The sequence below is a fragment of the Macaca nemestrina genome, chromosome 9, assembly GCF_043159975.1.
Source record: "Macaca nemestrina isolate mMacNem1 chromosome 9, mMacNem.hap1, whole genome shotgun sequence".
Lineage (NCBI taxonomy): Eukaryota > Metazoa > Chordata > Mammalia > Primates > Cercopithecidae > Macaca > Macaca nemestrina.
The window spans coordinates 57,795,907-57,820,217 of record NC_092133.1 but is presented as its reverse complement, the minus strand read 5'-3'; the positions used below and the strand labels follow the sequence as shown (position 1 = coordinate 57,820,217).

The 24,311-nt window shown below is 34.8% G+C and overlaps 1 protein-coding gene across 7 annotated transcripts in view; it reads right to left on the bottom strand.

Moving 5' to 3' along the window:
* Positions 1-24,311, bottom strand: part of CABCOCO1 (ciliary associated calcium binding coiled-coil 1) — a 106,487-nt gene that overhangs the window by 78,376 nt on the left and 3,800 nt on the right. For all 7 annotated transcript variants that reach the window (XR_011607779.1, XM_024788036.2, XM_011715157.3 and 4 more), the window contains exons 2-5: positions 18,697-18,800; positions 10,684-10,853; positions 5,075-5,219; positions 379-451 (exon numbers count right to left, since the gene is read on the bottom strand). Coding sequence is in view for 6 of the 7 variants with exons in the window: in XM_024788036.2 (XP_024643804.1) it covers positions 379-451; positions 5,075-5,219; positions 10,684-10,853; positions 18,697-18,800 (492 nt within the window). In the remaining variant the exon portion in view is untranslated. The remainder of the gene's footprint in view (positions 1-378; positions 452-5,074; positions 5,220-10,683; positions 10,854-18,696; positions 18,801-24,311) is intronic.

Here is a 24,311-nt window from a genome sequence, read left to right as displayed (position 1 = left end):
GAAATTAGAAGGGATTTCACTGAGTTATCATTACATTTACTTTGTATAATTATTCTTTTTGCAAATTACTAGTTTATCAGTTTTTCTGATTTTATTTTTATGAAGACATATGTACCTTATCCAATAGAACTTTGTCAAATAATCCATAAATACACAAAGTATACATGATTAACAATGCTTTTAATGCCAAAAGACAGCTTATTTTCCTAATCCAAAGATCGCTTTATACAATTATTCTTTTTGCAAACTACGAGTTGGTTATATTAACACTTGAATAATCTTGACAAGAAGTTGCTTTAAGCAGTTAAAGATCCAGATGCTGATCAGCATGCATTCAGTGATTCTGCTTAATTGGTTCCATCTAGATAAATTACTTACCTCAGTTCCTATCACAATTTCTTCCCTGGCAGAGAAGAACATAAACTCGTATAGCTTGTAGTGTTGAAATAAGCTGAAATATAAAATAAATGTGCACTCTGATACGTTGATTTCAGGAAAAAAAACCCCCACAATATGTAAAGACATTTATTAAAGGAAACTTCATATTGACTAAGCTAATGCTATCAAACACCAAAATAGAGTTAGTACCCTCCTTTATTCCAAAAGAAATTGTCTGGAAATGCTAAGAAATTAAGAGTTTTAGTTTTTAAGGAGATGACAACATAACACAATACCTAGAATAATATCAGTAAATCCATCTGTAATGAGTGGGTAAGTTAGAAATAAGGGAGAAATTGGATGGCATCTTGACTTTTCCTAGCTTAAAAGCAAATAATGCACCATTCCTAAATAACATGAAACTTCACATTATTTGCTATGTTTTGCTGCAAACAGGAGTCATTTTCCTCTGGAAAAATGGCACTGAATTATATAATCTACCTCTATATCAATTACTTCTCACATTCTCAAACTGTTTCAATGTTAAATTAATCTCTGATAATACCTGAAAAATGAGGGCGCATGAATTAAAATCCATTTAGAAAATGTCTGAGTTTCCTGCAGAATATTCGGTCACACATGAAAGGGAAACATTAATTTAAGAAAGATAATTCCTTCATGCTTGTAATCCCAGCACTTTGGGAGGCCAAGGTGGGCAGATCACAAGGTCAGGAGATTGAGACCATCCTGGCTAACACGGTGAAAACCCACCTCTACTAAAAATACAAAAAATTAGCCGGGCGTGGTGGCAGGCGCCTGTAGTCCCAGCTACTTGGGAGGCTGAGGTGGGAGAGTGGCCTGAACCCAGGAGGCAGAGCTTGCAGTGAGCCAAGATCGTGCCACTACACTCCAGCCTGGGCAACAGAAAAATAAAAGATCATTTCTTCAGTTCTTACCCTAAAGACTAGGTGGTCAGCATACAAAACCCTATAAAGAACCAAAGGATAGGAGGTCCTTAAAATAAGTATTCTAGTAAGTTTAAGGAGCAATGCATTATTAAGAGTTAAAAATTTACTGAAGGGCTGACTTCTAATATCCTGTTTGTGATAATATTTGAATTTTTCTAGTTCTCTTCCTGCTGGTTGAGAAAATTAATAGACTCATAATACAGCAAAATGCCCAAGAACAAAAAATTGTCTTAGTGGTTTCTCTCTCACTCTGGTGCCTTTTGCTATTTAAGGAAATTGATTTTAATATAACTGAGAAATTAACATTTGCAAAATGTAGCTACAGAGCATGTATAATAATGGCTTCTCCTGGATGTTGTAATGGATCAAAGTTTCAATTCATTTGAAATCAATGAAGAAATCCTCAGGCAGCTGAGTCTCTCTGAGTTATATTAGCAGTTGATCTCACTAGTAACACAATCCATTAAAAAGTGATGGGTGTGCAGACTCTGTCATGGTATTTTTTGGGGAAAAAAACCTCTTGTACATTCAAATTACTCATCAATATTCAGAAAAGTAACTTAGCTTTTGACATTACTTTGATTTGTTGGCTAGAAAAATACATCAAGATTAGTGAAGTCTGATAATTCAATGACACAAAATAAATTCAAACTCTCCCTAACTTACACTGGTTATCTAGAGAAAGCCTTAAGGTCAAAAATATTACACTGGCAACAACCGATTTTAAGTAGAAAAATTAAAGACTATAGAGTATTTTGGAAACAGCTTGGCTTCCTCTCAGTGAACCAGCATAAAATTTCCCTTTCTCTATCTTGTGTCACACAAAGAATTTAGTTCATAGATCTTCCTTCCTGAAATTTCATAATCTTTCAGGCTTATTCTTTTCACTGCATATAGGAATTAGGTTGTCCCATGCCAAGAGGGAAATTCACTTCTTAACACTGAAAATAAAATGCGTGATTTGGATGTGGTGGTCAAAGGTGCAGACTTGGGGGCAAGTCCAGGACTTGTCCAGATTTACCAGGAGCGATTAGGTAGTGCTGTATGGGAACAAAGTGACACTTCAACTGCGATAATGCATTTTCATCCTCTTCTGACTGACTCAACCTCCTAGATTATTTTGTCAAACATTTAGTCTTAGTTCTAAATTGAAGAGAGATGAAGTGAAAATAATTCAAGATGTCTGGCTCGATGCCTGGAAGTGCAATACCCTGTGGTTTACAGAGCGGCAGGGTTGATTTTCTTATTTTGGGTACCTGCCTCTTATATTGAGTGTACACCTGAGATTACTATCGCCTAATTCCCATAAATAGGTAGAATCCACAATGACAGACGTGTACTTGTGCCATATATATGTAAATGATGTTTTATACTAAAAAGCTGCAGAAGTATTTATATTTGTATACATTATACAATACATTGTACAAATGTAAAACTAGATTTGTACAGCTAGATTTGCCAGTACTTACAGTCATGTAGGGGAGGAAATTTGGTATTAGTTTTTTTCAAATCACAGACACATGACAGAGTGTGTTAAGGGCATCAGACGAAATTTCAATTTTATTGTCAGTTAAGTTTCATGTGCTATAGGTCATGTTCTAAAAACTGCTCTACCTCAATTGACTAGGGCTTTTAGTGGTTGGGTAAACTTAGTATCGGGTTAAATTCAAACACTTATACTTTTGATAACTGGGTTGCCTTCATATTTATAACATTGCTTTGTAGTAATCAAAATGAAAAATATTATATGATTTCGTTGTTATTAAACTGTTTTTTTCCTTCAACTTTTCACTTTGAGGGTACATGTGCAGGATGTGTAGGTTTAAATGGGTGCCATGGTGGTTTGCTGCAGAGATCAACCTATCACTTAGGTATTAAGCCCAGCATCTATTAGTTATTCTTCTTGCTGCTGCCCCTCCTCCCAGTCCCCCCTAAACTCTCATTTGTGGACTTTTGAGGGATTCTCAACAGGTGTTGTAGAAAAGCATATTTTCTTTTACACAACTTCAGAATCAATTCCAGACATCCTACTAACTGATATTTTGTAGTTCTGTAATAGGGATATTTAAATTGCATAACTTCTTTGAAATAACAATATGAAGACTTAACAGCATCAACAATTGTTGTGATTTACTTTGACTAATTTCTTAAATACTACTTTTCGTTTTATTTTTAGTGAAGTAATAATATTAGGGATTTATAATATGCGAAATTACCCTGGTTAGGATCTAAAGGTGACATCCTCTCTTAACTTAATTGTTTTCTGAAGGACAATGTCAAGAAATATGTCAATGAACATTTGCCCAGAGAGACAAGATGAAGGGGAAAAGAGCTGCCATCCTTTACCTTCTAGAAGGGGTCATTATGGCATGGGTTTTGTGGCCCTGGTTAACTATCAGTCCCTGTGCCCATTAGAAACTTCCTGGGCTAGCTCAGTTTTAAAAATGTGTTCTGCAAGAGAAACTGGGATTGTTCAAATAGAGAAGGAAAAGAAGGATGCTAACACAATGTGCAAAGTAGAATTCCTCTTGCCCAGTGATTCCCAAACCCTGACGGGTAGAAAGACCTTCAGGAATAGGCTCTCCTCCAATTCTGGATTGCCATCATCTCCCCCAACACAAGGACCTTGCCTTACTTTAATTGATATGAAAACTACTTCGGCTTTTACTGAGAGATACCCCTTAGGAGCTATGTTTTAATATTAAGAAACCACATTATATCAAATGCTATTACGTAAAAACCATATTATATCATATGACATTATTAATTCATGCCAGAAACCAATATATAAACTTTATCATATTAAACACGCTAGTATTTAAAAAGCTTTCTAGATTTCAGCTAGAATCCTTGCCAAGCAAATCATGAGCATGTCTAGGATATCAGTCAGCACTCTTATTTTAGAATTTTAAATTTTAAAGTTGAAAAACACTGGCGTATATAGTATAAGAGAAACAAAAATATTATGCAGAAGCCTTCAGCTTGACAAAAGATTTTAACCTACTCTTGTTGGAATATTTGCAAACTCTAAAAATGTCCCTTTAGAGAGATGCATGACTCTACTGGAGACCTTGTGACAGATTATATAAAAAGACAAATTTCTTAGTTCACCAATGAAGAATCACTGTAATAAAAATACTTTTCCTTCCATCATTTTCTAAGCAGTAAGAAAGACTTAATGAGTTTAATTGGTCAATATTACAAGATATTTCAGGGGATGTAATAAATTTGAGGAAGTATATTCATAAATCTCTTCAATTTCTAATACAAAGCATTCAAAATAAATATTTAAATAGCAATGAATGTTGCTCTTCAAAATGTAGAATCAGGTAGTTGGAAAGATCAACTACCTAAAATATAGAGTCTATTGTAATTGCATCTGATTAATCTGAATCATCCTATTAATAAATATTAATTAGAGATGCAAAGAAAACGGAAATCTTAATTTATTTTAATTCTAGATGAAATTATATTTATCAAACGCAAACCTTTTTTTCTGGGAATGCAAAGTTAGCCAAACTATTCACTGTTCTGACTTTTGGTTATTAGATGAAAGATTTGAACATCTAATTTAAAGAAGATTTAATTACCTAATTATTGGTTGGGCTAATTACAGCATAAATTCTGTAAATATCTGAATTTGCCAAAAACTGAATTACTTTTTACTTAACAGACATTTTCCAGAAGATGTGAAATGAAAAATAAATGTTACTGAAAATAATCCATACCTGATTTTTAAGTAATCAATGATAGCATTGGCTTGTTTTACATCAAAGATATTCCAGTCCTCACTTTTTTGTGAATGTGTTGGTCCTATTTCAGCCATAACTTCTCCAAGCCATTTTATGCTGTCCTCTAAGGACATATGTAGTGCTGAAATAAAATCCAGAGAGATCTTAAGTATTATTTTGATGGATGTTTTCAGAATAAGATAATCTAAGATGTTTTTAATGTGCCAAAATTTACTTTGTTAAGTATTTGTGAGGATAAATGGTAAAACTCTTGTTTCTTCTTAATACATTAATACATTTTATGCAGAAGAATAGCAGCTGGCTGGACACGGTGGCTCAAGTCTGTAATCCCAGCACTTTGGGAGGCCAAGGTAGGTGGATCACTTGAGCCCATGAGTTAGAGTCCAGCCGGGGCAACATGGCGAAATCCTGTCTCTTCAAAAATTCCAAAAATTAGCCAGGCACGGTGGCACATGCCTGTGGTCCCAGCTACTTGGGGGGCTGAGGTGGAAGGATGGCTTGAGCCTGGGCGGCAGAGGTTGCAGTGAACTGGGATGGTGCCACAGCACTCCAGCATGGGTGACAGAGTGAGACTCTGTCTCAGGAATAGCAACTGACCCCGCCCCAACATTTGTGAATTACTATAATGCTACACAATTGTCTGTAGAATTTATGATTCTATTTTAGGATAAAAAAAAGAAAAAAGTTCAAATTGTACTTTAAAATCTTTAAAATGAAAAGGGTTTTTTCTTTTTTCTACAATCTTAGAATAAAAGCATGAAAACTACAAAAAAAGATGTTTGACAGCTGGTGAGGAATGGAAGACTTAGATGGGAGGTTCAGTTACTAGACAGCAGAACTGAACTTAGAGCTGAAAATGTAAATGAATGGAGTCAATCAACACAGGGCTTTAGCCAATTGTTTCCATGTGTAAATCTGGGTCTGAAGATTTTCAATGGAAGTCAGAAATATGGATTTTTATGTAAAACATCAAGTTTTTTTTTTTTCTTTTCCACAGCCACAGACTTATAACTCATGTAAGCTGTTTCTCAAATGTCTGCCCTGTGGTGCTGGTGAGAGCCGGATGAAAATGCACAGAGTGACACAACCTGGCCACCACCACCAGAAGTAAACAGCTCAGTGATTCTCGTCTATTCTCTCACAGCTACACACCAGCGCAAACACACACCCAAAACTGTCTTGTGTGGCATTTGTCCAGTTGAAAAAGAACACCTTAGACTTAACTTTTAAAGTGTCTGTAATAAAAACATAAACTTCCATTTTCTTTTCTCATTTGGTTCCGTTATGCTCAGTGTTACTTGTGACAGATAAAATATTATTTACAACCCACACACACTCTATCCACCCTTCCCCGGGAAGATGGAGTCAGGTAAGTGGACTGGCCAGATTGTCCTATGTTTGCGGAAAAGCGATGGGTATGTGGACATAAAACCGAGGATGCTGGAGGTGGAGAGTAGAAAGACACTAAAGCCAGGCTGGACTGGCCGCCTGGGGGAGGTGAATGTCAGCGGGGAGCCTGAATGTGGGATCTACGGGAATTGTGCTGCTCAGTGTGGACCCCACCAACCAAATCCCTGTCTCTCTCTCTGAAGTCATCAGTCAACATTACACTTGTTGTAATGGAGTTGATTTGGAAGGGAGGGGGTGGAGATTAAAAGAAGTTACGAGAACATAGGCTGATCGCTGGACCAGGTATTTCTGGATTAAACAGCTGCTCTTTCCCACTGGGGTGTAAGTGCTCTACCCTAAATACCAAAATTACTAATAAGGTGAAAGGAAAGTAATTTAAAATATTAGGAAGACACTATAAACACAAACTTGTAATTTGTTTAGTATAGCTTCTTTTCTACTTACAGGAATTAGAAAGAAGCATAAAAACTATATACAACAATTAAAATCTGGTTTAATGAATTACAATTGGTTCATTTCCCATTGCCTCCCTCCAGATCATCTTTTATGTATGTCAGATACAGTGAATTATTTCTGGATAACTAGGTTTTCCTATATCATTCTAAGTGGAATTCAATTATTATTGTACATTTCTCTCTCCATGATAAACTTCTTTTGATAATAGTGGAAGTAGCTTCAGAAATGAAAAATCTGTTGGATAAAAGCAATTCATAAATAAATGGAAAATCTGAATCATTTTATTAATAAAATGATATTAATTAGAGATGCAGAAAAAGAGAAATTCTTAGATAATTGATTATAATTCTAGATGAAATTATACTTATCAAACAAAAATACATTTATATGACTATTTCCTTCTGAAAATAGTTGAATCTTTAAAACTGTTTTTCTATGTCTAATGTCTTTCTGTAGATAATTGCTTTAAAAATTAGGGAAGTTATAATTTCATTTATCGAACTGAAATATTTGCTCTTTTAAAAATCACATTTAGTGATGTGATTAAAATATAAAAGATTAAACCACTCAAATAGCAAAAGCTTCTAGAAACAAAATGTATTCTTGAAAATTTAGAGTAATGAAAGAACATACCAGACTTAAAATTAATTGGAAAATGTAGGATGATACCTCATAACTGACCTTTACTGTTAGTAGTTAGGTGACCTGAGTCTCTTTTTATTTATTTATTTATTTTGGGAGACAGGGTCTTGCTGTGTTGCCCAGACTGGAATGCAATGATGCAATCATGGGTCACTGCAGCCTCAGCCTCCTGAGCTCAAGCGATTCTCCCACTTCAGCATCCCAAGTAGCTGAGACCACAGATGTGGGTCACCATACCCAGTTAATTTTTCAGTCTTTTTTTAGATATGGGGTTTCTCCATGTTGCTCAGGCTGGTCTTGGACTCCTGGCCTCAAATGCTTCTCTTGCCTTGGCCTCCTAAAGTGCTGGGATTACAGGCATGAGCCACTACATCTGGCCTCATTTCCTTTCTATGTAAAATGAGAATACTGCAATACCTGTTTTCAAAATTATAGTGCCGTTGTGAGGATTAAATAAGAAATTCATGGCCGGGCACAGTGGCTAACGCCTGTAATCCTAGCACTTTGGGAGGCCAAAGTGGGCAGATCACCTGAGTTCAGTTCGAGACCAGCCAGGCCAACATGGTGAAACCCCGTCTCTACTAAAAATACAAAAATTAGCTGGGCGTGGTAGCGGGTGCCTGTAATCCCAGCTACTTGGGAGGCTGAGGCAGGAGAATTGCTTGAACCCAGGAGGCAGAGGTTGCAGCGAGCAAAGATCATGCCACTGCACTCCAGCCCGGCCAGGCGACAGAGCTAGATTCTGTCTCAACAAAAAAAAGTTCATATGGAACTCCTGGTACTATTACATGTGTATAGTGCTTTCTAGATTTAGCCCGAAGCCAGCACATTTGATGTAGTATTTAAGAGGATGGGCCCTCACTTGCTAGTGTAGACCCTGTGTGACCTTAAGGAGTCACTGAACCCCTCTGACTCTTACCAATTTCTCTCATAAGGTGGCATGTGAATTAAATAAGACAATATTTTTAAAGCAATCGACACTGTGACTGGCACAAGTTAATCTACATAAATGTTACCTGAATTTGCCGTTCCTATTGAGGGGAAAACCAATTTAGCATCATAAGAACTAAAAAATATTCTACAGTTACTTGCAAACATTCACATCATACAGAGGGGAGTCCATCTAGGCCTATGGACCTGGCTGGAGGCCCAATATCCAGTCTATCCAATACTTTACAGTGGGAACGTCGAATCTTTTAGGTTCCCTGGGCCACACTGGAAGAAGAAGAATCGCCCTGGGCCACACATAAAATGCATTAGCACTAACAATAGCTGATGAGCATAAAAAAAATCACAAGGGAAATCCCGTAATGTTTTAAGACACTTTACGAACGTGTGTTGGGCCGCACTCAAAGCCGTCCTGGGCCACATGCAGCTTGCGCGCCGTGGGTTGGATAAACTTGCTCTACAGCTTATGTTCGGTCAGGTCCTAGAAAAACCAGACCTCACAATATATACTGTTAAGACGAGTCTCCAAATTCTGTGTCCCATATTTTTTAGCTTGATCTAATTTGATTCCAGATGGGTTGACTGTAGAATGCCTGGTAGATATGCAGCCAAGTTTGAGGCAAGGATCGATCAGAGACTGAGCTAGCATGAAATGGAATTCCCACACTGGACAGAGTACACCCCTGCCAGAGGCCCAGAGTGTGCGCTTTTGGGCTTTTTCTATTATGACGTTGCTGAATGGGAGTGGTGGCTATGTGCTCAGGACTCTATTGCTACCTAGTTGAAGTGTAAACATACTTTACCTTTTTCCTTGGCACATTTGGCTAAAATTACATTCTTTCCTAATGATGACTATAACTTTGTTCAGTTTAAAAGTGTGGAGGGATTTTTTTTTTTTTTTTTTTTTCTGCCAGAAGGTAAAACTAGATTCCTTGCTTTTTTTCTGGTTAGGTTCTACATATGTACTTTCTTTCTCATGGTTTATGAGGAGCTGGAGGGATCCTGCTCAGGTTTTAGAAATTCATTTTTGCAGTAATATCAACAATATAAAGTTTCATCTAGAAAAAAATGTTATTGAGTCAGTTATAAGTTACGGGAAAAGGTTAAAAAAGAAATATGTTCTCGGGGGGAGGGGGGAGGGATTGCATTGGGAGTTATACCTGATGTAAATGACGAGTTGATGGGTGCAGCACACCAACATGGCACAAGTATACATATGTAACAAATCTGCACGTTATGCACATGTACCCTACAACTTAAAGTATAATAATAATAAATAAATTAAAAAAAAAAAAGAAATATGTTCTCAAATTTGGGATGTGAGGTCCATGAAAATTTTTACTTTCCTTTATTCTATTTCTGGTGTATGAATACTCAGCTCAGAAGTTGCCAAAACTTAGGACTGTCCATGTTACATATTCTCTTTTAAAATTTAATTTTTGCATAAGTGATGTATTCATATTTCAAAAATACAAACGAAGAAATCTTATGAAAAGACTTCCTCCAATATCTGTTGCCCACATGCCTGGTTCTTACTACCATTCACCCCAGGGAATATCTATTATTAGTTTTTTTCTGTATCTTCCAGCATTTCTTTGTGTACACACAAATAAAAATATGGATAGATTCTTGTTTTTGCCTCTTTTATAAATGAAAGCATGTAGTTCTGCACCTTGCTTTACTTAATAACTATATATTGCTTCCCATATAGTACACAGAAAGCTTCTTCATTTTTTCCTTTCTATAGCTTCCTAGTATTCTATTCTAGAGATGGCTAATCATTACTGATAAACTTTTAATTTCAGTGTAGTTTTAAATTTACGGAAAGGTTACAAGAATATCACAGAGTCCTCAGATATTTAGAGGGTGAATGACACTGATACAACTTTAAAATGAAATTAACATATCTTTGGCAAATTGACTATTAAGAAAACTGTAACCTTTGTTAAGTATTACTTGAGGTTTTATAACTCAATGGAGATATGAACTATATATTTGCTATACTCAGGAAAAATCCTTATTTTTCATTAAAGAAATTACAATAAAATCTGTAACTTTTGCTTAAGAACCTCAATTTAGATGGTAAACTGAATTTGTTTTACTTAAAAAAAGAAAAATAATGTACTTACTTTTAAGATTTTGAAGTAACATAGCTAGTAAAGTCATAAATTTTGAATACTGAATAATAGAAAAATCCATTCCTCTAGCCCACAAAAATCCAGATACATAATAATCTAGTAGAATAGCATCCTTTAAACAAGTTTCAAGGTTTTTGAAATTCAAAAATGTTCCCAGTTTTCTGTAAAATAAAAGAAAAATCCACACATTAAGTCAGATTAGATATAGAACCATTTCTTTTCCTAAGTTTTGAAAACAGGTCTTTTTCTTTAATGAAAATTCTATAATGCCCATAATCTGAAAATATTTAGTTACATCAAACTTCATAAAACCAAAATGACATTCAAAAAAGAAATAGAGAGAGACAGAACGAGGAGGGGGGAGCAAACTCTATTTTTGGTCTCCTGCCTCCTCTTCCTCTTTATTTTCTGGTTCTCCTCAGTCTTCCCCCTTCCCTTTCTTTCTTCCTTGTGTATGTATAGCAATTTTACTAGTATTTTTTTCTCTGAAATTCAATGTCTTTTTGCATTTATAAAATTAAGTTTCTTTTATTTCTGAAAATGTTCTGGAACTAAATTGTTAAATATTATGATATATATACATATATACACACACACACACACATATATATACACACTTTTTTTTTTTTTTTTTTAAGGCAGGGCCTTGCTCCATCGGCCAGGCTGAGTGCAGTTGTGTGATCTTGGCTCACTGCAACTGCTGCCTCTCCAGTCCAAGCGATTCTCCTGCCTCCGCCTCCAGAGTAACTGGAATTACAGGTGCCCACCACTGCGCCCGACTAATTTTTTTGTATTTTTAGTAGAGAGGGGGTTTCACCATGTTGGCAAGGCTGGTCTCGAACTCATGATCTCAAGTGATCTGCCCACCTTAGCCTTTCAAAGTGCTGGGATTACAGGCGTAAACCACTGCACCCAGTTCATTCTGCTATATTTTAAAAAGAATTCCAATTATGTATATTTTAGTCATTTTTTTCTAGAGTTATAATTTTCTCCTCAACCTTAAAAATTTTTCAAGTCTATTTTGTTTTCATTTTGGATACTTTTCTCATTACCATCTTCTATGTGTCTTAGTGTGTTTTCAGCAGTGTTACTTCTTCTGTGGGTGGCTCTAAATTTCCCCCAAATTCTGCAAGATCTTTCCTTTTCTACTCTTTCTTAAAAACAAGTTTTATAATCTTTTATTTCTTTATCTCTTCCTTGAGCTTTTATATCTCTGTTGTATGCTTTTTGTAATTGCTTCATATGTTTTAAAATTCATGATAAAATAGTTGATTATCTTTTTTGTCTGCTCATGGTTGTATCTTTCTGGTGTGTTTGATTTGCTATTTCTCTTTCCTGTTCCTCTTCTATTTTTTCTTGCAGTGTCCTGGAATGCATATTCTTTGTTTACACCTTATCTTTGGATGAAGTGAGTTTTTGTCCTTGAATACCTACTTTTGGGAAGTACACTGGAGGTGGAGACCTGGCCAAGTTACAAACTAGTAGGCATTTTCTGTATGAAGTAACTTTGTGTCAATTATTCTAGCACTTGTTTTTTTTTTTTTTAATTGGTAAGGAAAAAGAAAGAAAAGAACAGATAGGCTCTCTTGATTATCATATAAACAGTCAATTTCCTGTGCTACAGAAAGAATCTGCTCCAAGCCTGCACACCCTGGTCCTGCTATTGCAGATAAGCATTCCTGGAATGGTACTTTAGGGTTTCTCCTCCTGGGAGATTAGCAGATATATAGGTAGATAGATATAGATATAGATATAGATATATAGATATTAGCTCATTCTAAGCTCTGTGACTATGAACATCCTTCCTTATATTTTCTCCTGCACTTCTGGTTGATCTATAATGACAGTAGCCATCATCTTTATATTTTGTGGTTTGGACCATTAGCATTCTCTTGATTTTGACAAAGATGAAGGTGGTATTTCCTTGTTGTTTTTATGTGATTTTGAGAGGGGTAATACGTGTGTGACAACTTTTTACTGCCGTCTTCAAAAATGGAAGTCCTTATTATTCTTAACATCAAAATAAATGATATAATCAGATTAATAAATACAGCAAGATTAAACAAGTTTGGGAACAAATAAAGCTGATGTTGATATGGGTCTATTTCTTCAACATCCATTTCATCTACAGTGGTATCAGGGTAGACCTCAAACCCAAAAGCGAGTTCTGATTATTCTAAGCTAATCACGGTAATTTCACCCCTTGCCTTAATGCCATTTGGTATATGGCATATCTCAATAATAATTATTGTTCTATGATGGGCACGTTCCTAAATTATTCTAAATAATTCATAACAGAGGATGAAGTTTCTTTTTTTCCTGTTGAATAAAAATAAAAAAGAGCAAGTAAGTGGCTTTAGTTGCTACTGCCAGTTATCTTGTAACCCTAAGAAAAATGGGTTCTAAGATTAAGCCTCATTTCTCGATGATACTATTTAGACCTTGACTCAATTAACTTTGGAGTTAATCCATCTCTGAATTTCCTGTTATGTCATACATATGTACATATATGTATATATGTGAACATTGTATATTTTTAATTTTTAGGTCAATAAGTTCAGTTTTTTATATTGCATGTCACTATGCACTTTGATACATTTTTTCAGGCATTTGATTCAAATGGCAGATACAGACATCCTGATGATGGTGGTGGCAGGGTTTTAGTCTATTAGCCAGGGAACTTTAATTTGCACTGGACATTACTTGGCAAGGTTTATTTCTCAATGTTTAATGTACAGTATCATTTACTCTTAAGTGAAAGTCAGTATGAAAACTTCCACAATAGTGAAAACTTGTGGTATTGTTATGAGATAAGTAAGTAGGCCAGTGGAATATGTAGAAAGTCCAGAAACAGACTCAATACATGTGGGAGCCTGGTATATGGCAGAGGTATTATTTCAAATCAGTAGAGGAAGTATAAATTCTTCAAAAATGGTGCTGAGAGAATTGGTTATCCAAATGGAAAATAAAATAAAATACCATCCCATACAATACATTAAAATAAAATCCAGGTGGGTTAAAGATTTAAATGGCAATAGCAAAAATTACAAACTTTTAATAAAAAAATATATTACTGACATTTGGATAGGCCAAAATTTCTTAAAAGTGACACCACAAAATACAAACCATAAAGAAAAAGACTAATAAGTTGGTCCTTGTTAAACAAATGAAACACTTCTGGAGAACCAGAGACAATCTAACTACATTGAAAAGACAAGCTGCAGACGGGGAAAAAAATTGTAATGAACATAAAAGGATTAGTATTCAGTAAGGAAGGAGAAGTAGGAAGCCTTCATGCATTCTTAAGTCTTATCAGTAGGAGAGAGGTCTAAATACAGTTAATAATAGATCAGAGGTATGTATTCCCAAATTGGCTTTGATGTTCTCCATTGGTTAAGAATCCAAAGTAAAGAGAAATGATCAATTAAGATCTTTCCAAAACTCCAATTATCTTTTGCAATAAACTCCTAAAATTGGGACTGCTGGATTATATTGGCCATGGTGAGATATGCTGCTAGCCCTCCCTCCAGAAAGGCAGTGCCAAATAGGTCTTTCATCAAGACCACACAGAAAAAGTCCACTTCTCTATACTCCAATCTAGTTTGGATTTTGTCCATAATTTACTAATCTAATCTAATAGAAAAGATTACCTTTTTCTTTTTTTTTGGAGACAGAATCTCACTCTGTCACCCAGGCCAGAGTGCAGTGGCGCGATCTCGGCTCACTGCAAGCTCTGCCTCCCGGGTTCACGCCATTCTTTAGCTTCAGCCTCCCGAGTAGCTGGGACTACAGGCACCTGCCACCATGCCCAGCTAATTTTTTTTGTATCTTTGGTAGAGACGGGGTTTCACCATGTTAGCCAGGATGGTCTTGATCTCCTGACCTTGTGATCTGCCTGCCTAGGCCTCCCAAAGTGCTGGGATTACAGGCGTAAGCCACCACGCCTGGCCAAAGATTACAATCTTATGTATTTCTTTGCTTATTTACTAGATTGGATTTCTTTTTAATGTCCTCTATTGGTTACTTTTTCTTATAAGTTTATAAAAGTTTTTTGCATACTTAGGGATGTTAACCCTTTAGATTTATGATACAAGTTTTTAAAAGCATTTTATTATGAGCCATTTCTTAAAGCAATTTTCTTGTGATTTTATGATTTTTGTAACACTAATCCTGAAGTATTTGCAATCACTCACTTTCAATTTAAAATAGCATTACTGTAAATAGGGGTCATCTGCTTCAATTCGGTTTTATTTTGGTGAGAAAAGGAAATTCAATTACTTTTTTTCTCATGTGCTTGTCTATTTTTGTTGACAAGTTCTAGAATAACTATTTCAGTCTATTATTATCATATTGGATTTTATTTTAATTTTAAATGACCCGTACTTACTACCAGGCTTCTTATATCACAATTTCTCATTGGCAGTTTTGTTGTTTAAAATTCACAATTTATCTTTCAGCTGGGTTATGAAGTAAATTTTTTAATAAGACCACAGGAATACTGTATTTTCTGAGTTGTTCTAAATATTGCAATGTCTTGTTGCCCCTATAACTAAACATCAGACAAAATTAGTATTTTATTTTGCAATCATACTCTTTTGACTTCCTAAATTTTGGTTACTTGTTGCACCACTGATTTTTGCAGACTAACCTTGCTAGGGAAAAGTCTGAGGCCTGTTATTTTCCTCTTTAGGTGACTTGCTTTAAATTTATCCCACAAAAAGGCAATACATGAAGTTTTATTCTACTAAAATATTAAAATCAAAGCTTTTATGAAGTGTAGATTTTTTTTTCTGATTGACTATATTGAATGTATATTCTAACTTCTTCAAATAATTGCTTTAATCTACACTTTATGTAAGTTTTCTTAAATTTGTCTTTCACGTTACTGACTTGATTTTCAGCAAGGTAAGTTCTACATTGGTTTTACTCTTAGCCTTAGTTTCTTGCCTTAGTTCTAAAAGCTACTTCTCTATATATTTTACCATGTTTTTTAGTTTTTGGTCTCTTGTTTTGTGAAACTGATGCCCTTTTTAATTATTAGCTTCAACCTAACATTTTCTTCTGTTTCTAGCAGTTAGTTTTCCTTCTAAGTGTACTCATCATCTGCCATCTGCACACTATGTATTTTTAATTAAGTATTTGCTCTGAATATTTGCATATGTTCTTTGCTTTTTATTTTTACTTTTCAATGTTTAGCAGTGTTTGAATGACAGTAACTACTTGCCAAAGAATATTTTGGTGAAATCTCTTTGACCTTCTTCACTTTTGCTGTCCCCGACACTCTCTCCACCACTTTCCCTAATACCATTTGTCTCTTCCCTTTTAACTTGAACCACAGGGCTAAGGATTTATCATTTCCATTCTTTGCTCAGTCATTTCACTCCAAAGATTATGTAGGGAGACATTTGGAGCAAGATACTGCTACGGTTTGAATGCACAGTTTCCAGTATTTTACTGGCAAATACGTAAACTTTTTCTCTGGGAATAAGGGGAGCTGGAACAGGGGAGAGGGGAGAGATGGCTACAGCTGTAACATGAGAGAATGTAGGGAAAGAGAAAGATGATTCACTGTGTTTTAGGAAGTTTGGTATAGTGATGATGGGTGATATACCTATCTATTTAGTCTCACCGAGAATTTGTGTAAAAATATTACATTATTCTTGCATGTTCTGGACAATGGGGTGCATTTTAATTCTTAAATATGACATGCAGGAATAAGCCTCAAGGCAAGAGCTAAATAGCTCATGGAGGCCCAGTTACCGAAAGGTTATTAAAGATGTCTCAGTGTTATTCTTGTGTTTATATAGTTACTTTCATTTTAGTCCTTATTCTTTTTTAAAAAGATTGAGATGGATCTATAAATAAAGTCAAGGTTACATTAAAATATTTATGATGGATAGCAGCTAAGGGATCATGAGAGATGTACCCAGACATTTAACTGTTTACAGTGGATTTCAGAAATATGTTTTAATGATACTTTAATGTTTCATTTGGTTGGCTGCTTTCATGGAGAGCAATTTTTAATTTTAAGAGGTAGGGAAATGTGCTGATTTCTTCTAACTTATTTAAATAGGCTTATAACTTTGTAGACTCTATGATTTTCACATACTTCTGTCACTTGGTGATAGGATATTTTAACTATATTTCTGTCATTTTGTAAAGCATATAACCCCCATTTATAATAATGCTATTTTAAATTGAAAGTGAGTGACAGATTGCAAATATTTCAGGATTACTATTATAAAAATCATGTATAAAATCTCAAGAAAATTGTTTTACAAAGAAATGGCTCCTAACATAATACTGATGTTATTTATCCAAAGATGATGTCTTAAAATTTGAGGTCACTTCAGGTGATTTCTACATTAATGAGACAGTCTAAAAAGGTCAACCTGCTATTGAACCTGGCTGTTGTTATACTGCTAACTTCTGCAACACCTTCTGTATCATTTACTGTATCCTAGGTCTTACCCCCTAAAGATTAAAAATATGTTCAGAATTTAGATTTTCAACAACAAAGAGAGCCTATAATTTAAAAAAAATCATCACACAAAGTATGATACATAGCAAAATTTACAACGTGGGAAGAAATAATTCTAAAAAGCACTTATTTGCAGTATCTTTTATTTAATATTAATTGTATTTAATATAATATCTTTTACTTGACATTTAATATAAATACATTATGAACTGTATAAAATGTGTGCTATTTGCATTGTGCTATTTTGCCTAGTATCAAATACCTATTGTTTTGCATTGCAATGATCAATAACATTTGGGGTTACCTGGAAAAGTAATACAACATTTTACGTAAAGACATGATCAGTGGTATCATGGATCAATTCTTACATTAAGAATCAGAATTCCTAACAAATCTTAATTTCTATAAAAATGGTAAAAATCATCAGAAGATACTTGCTTAAAAATCTGTGAAATTTTAAATTCACTCATGCTTGTAGAGATGCAGATAGTAAGCGGTATGGCTGATCACAGATCATCAATTTCCAGCAGAGGTTGCCAGCGCTGGAGCTGAGAGTCCGGGAAAAGCCCTGTCAGTATTATTCAGCCGTTCTTGATAAACCTTCCCTTCTCGGATTTTTCTTCCAGCCAGGACATTTGTCATATTCCCTTCTCAGTAGCAAGTCATTTTTATGCTATAACATTTGTAAGATTTGTCAGTGATAACCACTGACAGAGCCATTTTCTATTTGTCCGTTATAGTCCACGACACCCTGCTTGTGTCCCAAGGACTGGCCTGCAGAGACTTGATACCAGGATGCTAGTGCATGACATCATCCCCGCTCTCCACACATGATGGCCAATTAGGCTTCCATTCTAAATTAGGATCATTTTTTAAATGGATGATTACTAAAAATACCTTTTAGGATATTATGTTGTTGGATAGATCTGACAAAAGTTCTAAATAGATGATCTACTATAGAAATAAATGGCCTAAAGAGTGAGATGTACATATACTGGAATTAATGACTATAAATTCCATCGTATTCACATTTTTAAGTAACATGTACTCAATCAGAGTACTTAGTATAGCATTACTTCTGATGAAAATCACAGGTGGATGGCAAATACTCAAGATTTCCAAAAAATAAAGTGTATTGGCCATTATCATTACAGAAAACACAACTTACTTTTCTTACAACGAGGGAGAACATCCTTTAAGTTAATGTGCATACTGACAGTTTTATGAATGAAAGAGAAAACAAGATGGCATATGCTAGAGCTTGCTTTTATCAACAAACCTCTGCTCTTGGTATTAGTAAGTATTAGTAAGCTGGTTTGCAATACATTTTCTTTATAAAGGAGACTGTTGAGTAGTGCAAAAAGTCAGTTATTTGAGAATTTTTGTGTTTCAGAGTCCAGATATATTTCAGCGCATAATATCATAACAAATATTTTGAAGAAATCTTAAATACGTAATCACAATGGTTTACAGATGCAAAACTCGAACTGTTCTACATATGATTGTAATAGTGAAGTGCTTACTCTTGAACTCCATCGATGTCCTCCGTTAACAAATCAGTGATTTGTTCAGCTGAAAGAAAATCTGGAGATAGAATCTTTTCATGCTCCTGGAATTCAGTGTCTCTCTACCAAAACACAATGCAGAGTGAGTTATTGCAATCGTACATTCATATATTAAACCCAATAATATCAAAATTGGTTCTTCTTATGGTCTAGTTGCTGTCAGGACAAACATTTAAAAACAACAACCTTCGAGATGACATTTTTTCTTTTCCATATTATGCAATGGTACCTTTTACCTGAAAAGTCAAATGGCTAACAGTCAATCTGTCTTTGGGGCATATGTACAACTGGGCGATGGTTTCCAATTCAACAAATATTTATTATCTGCACATTCTTCATTGAATCTAGGGCTTATGAGGAGGCAAATATAAACAAGAAAGATGTGCTAACCTCAAGAAGCTTAACATCTAGTGAGAGAAACAAGCCTAGGATGATGTTAAAAGAAGAAAAGAACACAAGTAAGCCATAATAAATGCAGCATTCAGTCTAAAAGAAAGGACAAGTATAGGCAAAAGACAAGCAAACTCCACAGAGAGGAGTTCCAGGAATAGGCTTTGGAGGGTTGGGTGTGGCCAATGAATGCCCCATGTGAATGAACCAGCAACACTGAGGTTATGAAGATAGGATAGTTAGGAATGAGTTCTGTAAATATCAGCAACTCACAATATTACCTAGGTTACATGAGGAGGACTAGTTGGACTTAGGTGGAAGTGGGCATTGGAAAGGTATGGTGGGCGATCTTAAATTTAACGATTCAACGAGTGCTCACAAAGTACAGGACATTGTGAAGGCATCATAGATATTTTAGACCCTGGCTGGTTGAACAATGGTAGTCTGAGAAGTTTGTTTCTGGTAACACAGCTAGTAGCGCTCAGAACCATGAAGGTTCTGAGCAGGTAAATGACAAGACAAAACTGTGCTTTAAGGAAGGGTAATCTACTGGAGGGTGAAGGAAAGACAGGAGCAGAGGAAGAGTTAAACAAAGAGGTCATTTAAACAGTGCAGGGATGAAGCATTGCACTGCTCTGATCTCCTTTGACAGTGTGGATGAAAAAGAAAGTGGTGAATGTAGTCATATTATGGGGGCCTAAAAGAGGGGAGAAAGAATGGAGATTCTGAGTTTCTGAAATAGGTGAGTTGGAGAAAATGGTGGTGATACTAATAATACATATGCCACCTTTATGTGCCTTAGACAAAGGTATCCTCTTTGGGTGGAGGAAGTGCTAAAAAGATTTCCCTAAGGCTGACACAGCCCTGTGTCCAAGTGTATTGCCTGTGAATAGAGTGTAGTTTTAGACCCCATTCACCCCTCAGCCAAGTGCTTTTGTTCAGAGCACAACCTGCATAACTGTACATGTCAACTTTTTTTTTTTTTTTTTTTGAGACGGAGTCTCGCTCTGTCGCCCAGGCTGGAGTGCAGTGGCCGGATCTCAGCTCACTGCAAGCTCCACCTCCCGGGTTCACGCCATTCTCCTGTCTCAGCCTCCCGAGTAGCTGGGACTACAGGCGCCCGCCACCACGTGTGCCTAATTTTTTTGTATTTTTAGTAGAGACGGGGTTTCACCGCGTTAGCCAGGATGGTCTCGATCTCCTGAACTCGTGATCCGCCCGCCTCAGCCTCCCAAAGCGTTGGGATTATAGGTGTGAGCCACCGCCCTCAGCCAACCCTTTTTATATGCTAGAAATAGAGTGTTGGAAGATGATGCTAATTTTTAAATAGCAAGATGATGAGTTGATTTCAGTGGCTGAGTTTAAGGTGGAATACCAATAGCGAGAAAGAAATGTTTAGAGTTTAGTTAGAAAGGCTGGAGTCATAAAGGTCAAGTTTACAGACGTTGGTTTAGGAGTCAACTGCAACGGTGACAATGGATGAGACTGCTCAAAGCCAGGGCATGTAGAGAAGAGCTGTGAAGGGGAGATGGAAGAAGAGATTGGGAAATAGAGGCAAGACAGCAGCAGCTACACAAAAATAAAAAATTATGAGACTTTGTGGGGAAAGAGGGCAAATGTTTCTCAGTTCAACAAATAGTTATTGAGTGTTCCATGCGACTGAATTCTGATAGATAAGGGCAGCAAAAAACAAAAACAAAAAAAAAAAAAAAAACAAAAAAACTGCCTTGCTGTAGTTTACCAGATAACATACCAAATTCTTTTTCTTTTTCAAGAGTGGAAAAATATCAAACCTACCACTTATTGATAATGGTAATTGGCTTAATGTTTGTAATTTAATGTTAGGTTATTGTGCTATGTTTTTATCTTTGAAAATCTAATTTAGAAATAAAATATGCTACATTATTAGCCACTTTTTTTGTAAGCTAGGGTGGGTCAATTAATCTAAACTAGGTCATATAATTAGATTATAAACTCATTAAGGAAAAAGTATTTTAGTATGCTGCATCTAGTAGGTACTCAGATACTTACACATTGAATTAAATGCACCCAGTTTTTGTTGAGGATACTGTTTTGATCTATAATATATGGCTATATATTTGTTTAAATGATTTTGGTTATACACATTTTTATTAGTGGTAAAGTATAATTATTCCTATGGTGTCAATCCCATTAGATTGTAAATTCCTCAGGGACAGTCATTCAATCTTTCATTTCTTTTTAGAATTCCACAGTTCTTGATATGTCAACATAGGTTGCTAACTGACTGTCTAAAGTCATCTTCATCATCTGATGACATTGTTAGATAGTGGAGCATGATGAAAAGCAGGACTTAGAGGAACTCCAGATCTCATGATAGTTTGACTACTGATTAATTTTATGACTCAAGGCAAGTCATTTGAACCTAAATTTGAATTCATATTAAATATAATTTTTATGTGTTTTAATACACACAAGATTACTGTCATATTAATAATGAATAAAGATATACATGAAAAGTGAATTATACAGACATTCAGATCAATTTATCTGATTTGAAAAATCTCTGGATAGGAGAAAAGTAGGTCACACAAGAACTATATGAAAGAGAATCCAATAATCTTAACCTTTTGGACAGTACTAATTCTAGCTAAGATGCCTAATATTAGAGCCTCATTCCTTTACTAAAATTTGCAGGCTTCATATAATCATCTTTTAGGGGAGTTTGCCTCTGGGTTTTTTCTTTTGTTTTAAATTATATTCCTGGACCTATTTTAAACCAGACTGCTTTCTTGTTTGTTTATACAGTGCCTTGCATGAGAAAGATATCAGATGGCTAAAAATGTTTAATCTTTCAACACATACATTCTGCTTTGTAAAAATTAAAGATATAATAGAAAATTCATAAATAAGCTAAAATATGTGCTATGTAATTGTGGCTTTCTCTGTAAAATTACATCTCCAACTAGGAAAATATGTAAGTTAAATGGCACTGTTAATTCATTTTACTCCACCACCTGGTGGATTTTAGGAGTTATTCCAAGAGCAATAAAACTATAAGCCTGATACTATCTGCCAGATAATGTTTTTCTCTAATTTTTTCCCCCTCTAATGTCAACTAAACTTTTCACATTTGTATATATTTTTTCTTTCTAGAATGTAAACTTTTAGGGACATCTTTGTATCCATCACTGGTGGTGCTTTATATTAAAAAGATTCTTAATAAGTATTCATCAAAAGAAAGATAACAGATTTCACCAAGGATTACTAAGGAGAAGTTTCCTAGTCACAGAGGACATAGACTGGTCTGCAAATTCTAGACTTGGAAGGTGTTTTTGTTGTTGTTGTTGTTGTTGTTGTTGTTTTCAAGCCTGAAAGTAAATGAACCAAGGAGCAGGAGCAGTGCTGTGCTAAGCCATACTGGAGCTGAAGCGAAAGGAAAAGTCAGTAATACAGATCTGATCTTTATTGAAAAATTTAATCCACCAGGGATTTTTCTGGGGCATTAGGTTTGATGTTTTAAAGTATTGCATTAAAATACAACTTATCTTGATTACTGAGTATTTTGGTACTTCCTTCAATTCCGTGCCCAAGGAGAGTGCCTCATTCACCTTACCATAGTCCTGCTATGAAGCTAAAAAGCCAGTATTTTAAAAAACAATTAAAAAAAGTGAAAGAAGAATAAGTAAAAGCAAGAGCTGATTCCTTAGAATAGTTAATAAAATGGGCAAATTTTTGACAAATGTGACTAAAACATAATATAAATTTTGTCACATTCAGGGGCAATATATTAGAAAATTTTAAGAAAGTGGGTGGTTTCCTGGGAAAATGTAAGTACTCAAAATTGATCAGGGGTAGATGACAAAATTGATCTGATCAAAGATGAACTAAACTGGAAGTCTGCTTTCTAAAAAGTCACCATGCCCAGATGGTTTTACACTTGTGGTTTTACACTTGTAGTTTTACTTATTAATCAAAGAACACATAAATTCTATGTTAGCCTAATATTTACAGACTGTAGAGAGTTCATTTTTAAGAGGCCAGCATAGTCTACACACAAAACCCTGAACTAACAAAAAAGGAAATTATAAACCAAAATCACATATCAATGCAGATGCAAAAATTATAATTAAAATACATCTTAGAAAATCAAATCTTAAAATGTACTAAAACAATTACAAGATATACCTATGACCAAATAAGATTAATTTTAGAGATCCAAGGATGGATCATCATTAACAGGTCTAATATAATTTTTATGTCAAATTAAGTAGTGCAAATTTTATGATTATTTAAATATATAATAAACTTGCACTTACTAAGACTCAGCAGCAAAACTCCCAGTAAAATATGAAAAGAAAAAAAATGCTAAACATGAAAAAGACTATTTGGCAAAATCATATTGCAAGCATCATATTGAATAGTGAAATCCTAAGTCCTTCTTACGAAAACAAGGAACTAAGAAAAGGTTATGGATGCTAACATTATTGTAATTCAATACACTATAGATGTTCTAGCTAATACAATAAGAAAACTAAATATGTAACTTAAATAGCAGAAATGAGGAAATTTAAAAATCCTTATTTGAAGATTACAAGGTTGCATACCTAAGAAAGCTGATGTTGTACTAACAAAAAAGTTATTGCTAATAAAAAATTTGGCAAGATGGTTCTATATAACATAAATATATAAAAGTCAGTTTTCTCCTATATAAGAGGCTAATTAGAAACAGAAATGGTAAAATCTTGATTGAATTATACTTGGTTATAAATATAATGAGAAAGGTAGAGTATCTATATAAATTATAAAACTATCAAAAGTTCAAGAACAAGACTTGATAAAAGAGATTTATTAAAAACTTTCAAATTCAAAGAACTAAGTCCTTCCTACATTATAAATGTAATGTAATGACAATCTCAAGCCCCAATGAGATTATTCTGGAACTTTACAAAATAACTTTTTAGTTCCTATGGAAGAAGACATACTTGTCAAAAAAAATAGAGTGAACTTTCCAAAATAGATTTTAAAGATGAATATAAAACGACATGATATTGACATATTAATGGACAAACATGTGAGTGGAAAAGCATAGAGGATCCAAAAATTTATTTTATATAGATAACCATGTGTATATGTATGCATATATAAATTTTTTTAAAATAAAAATGTATATAATAAAATATATAATTTATAATTATACTTAT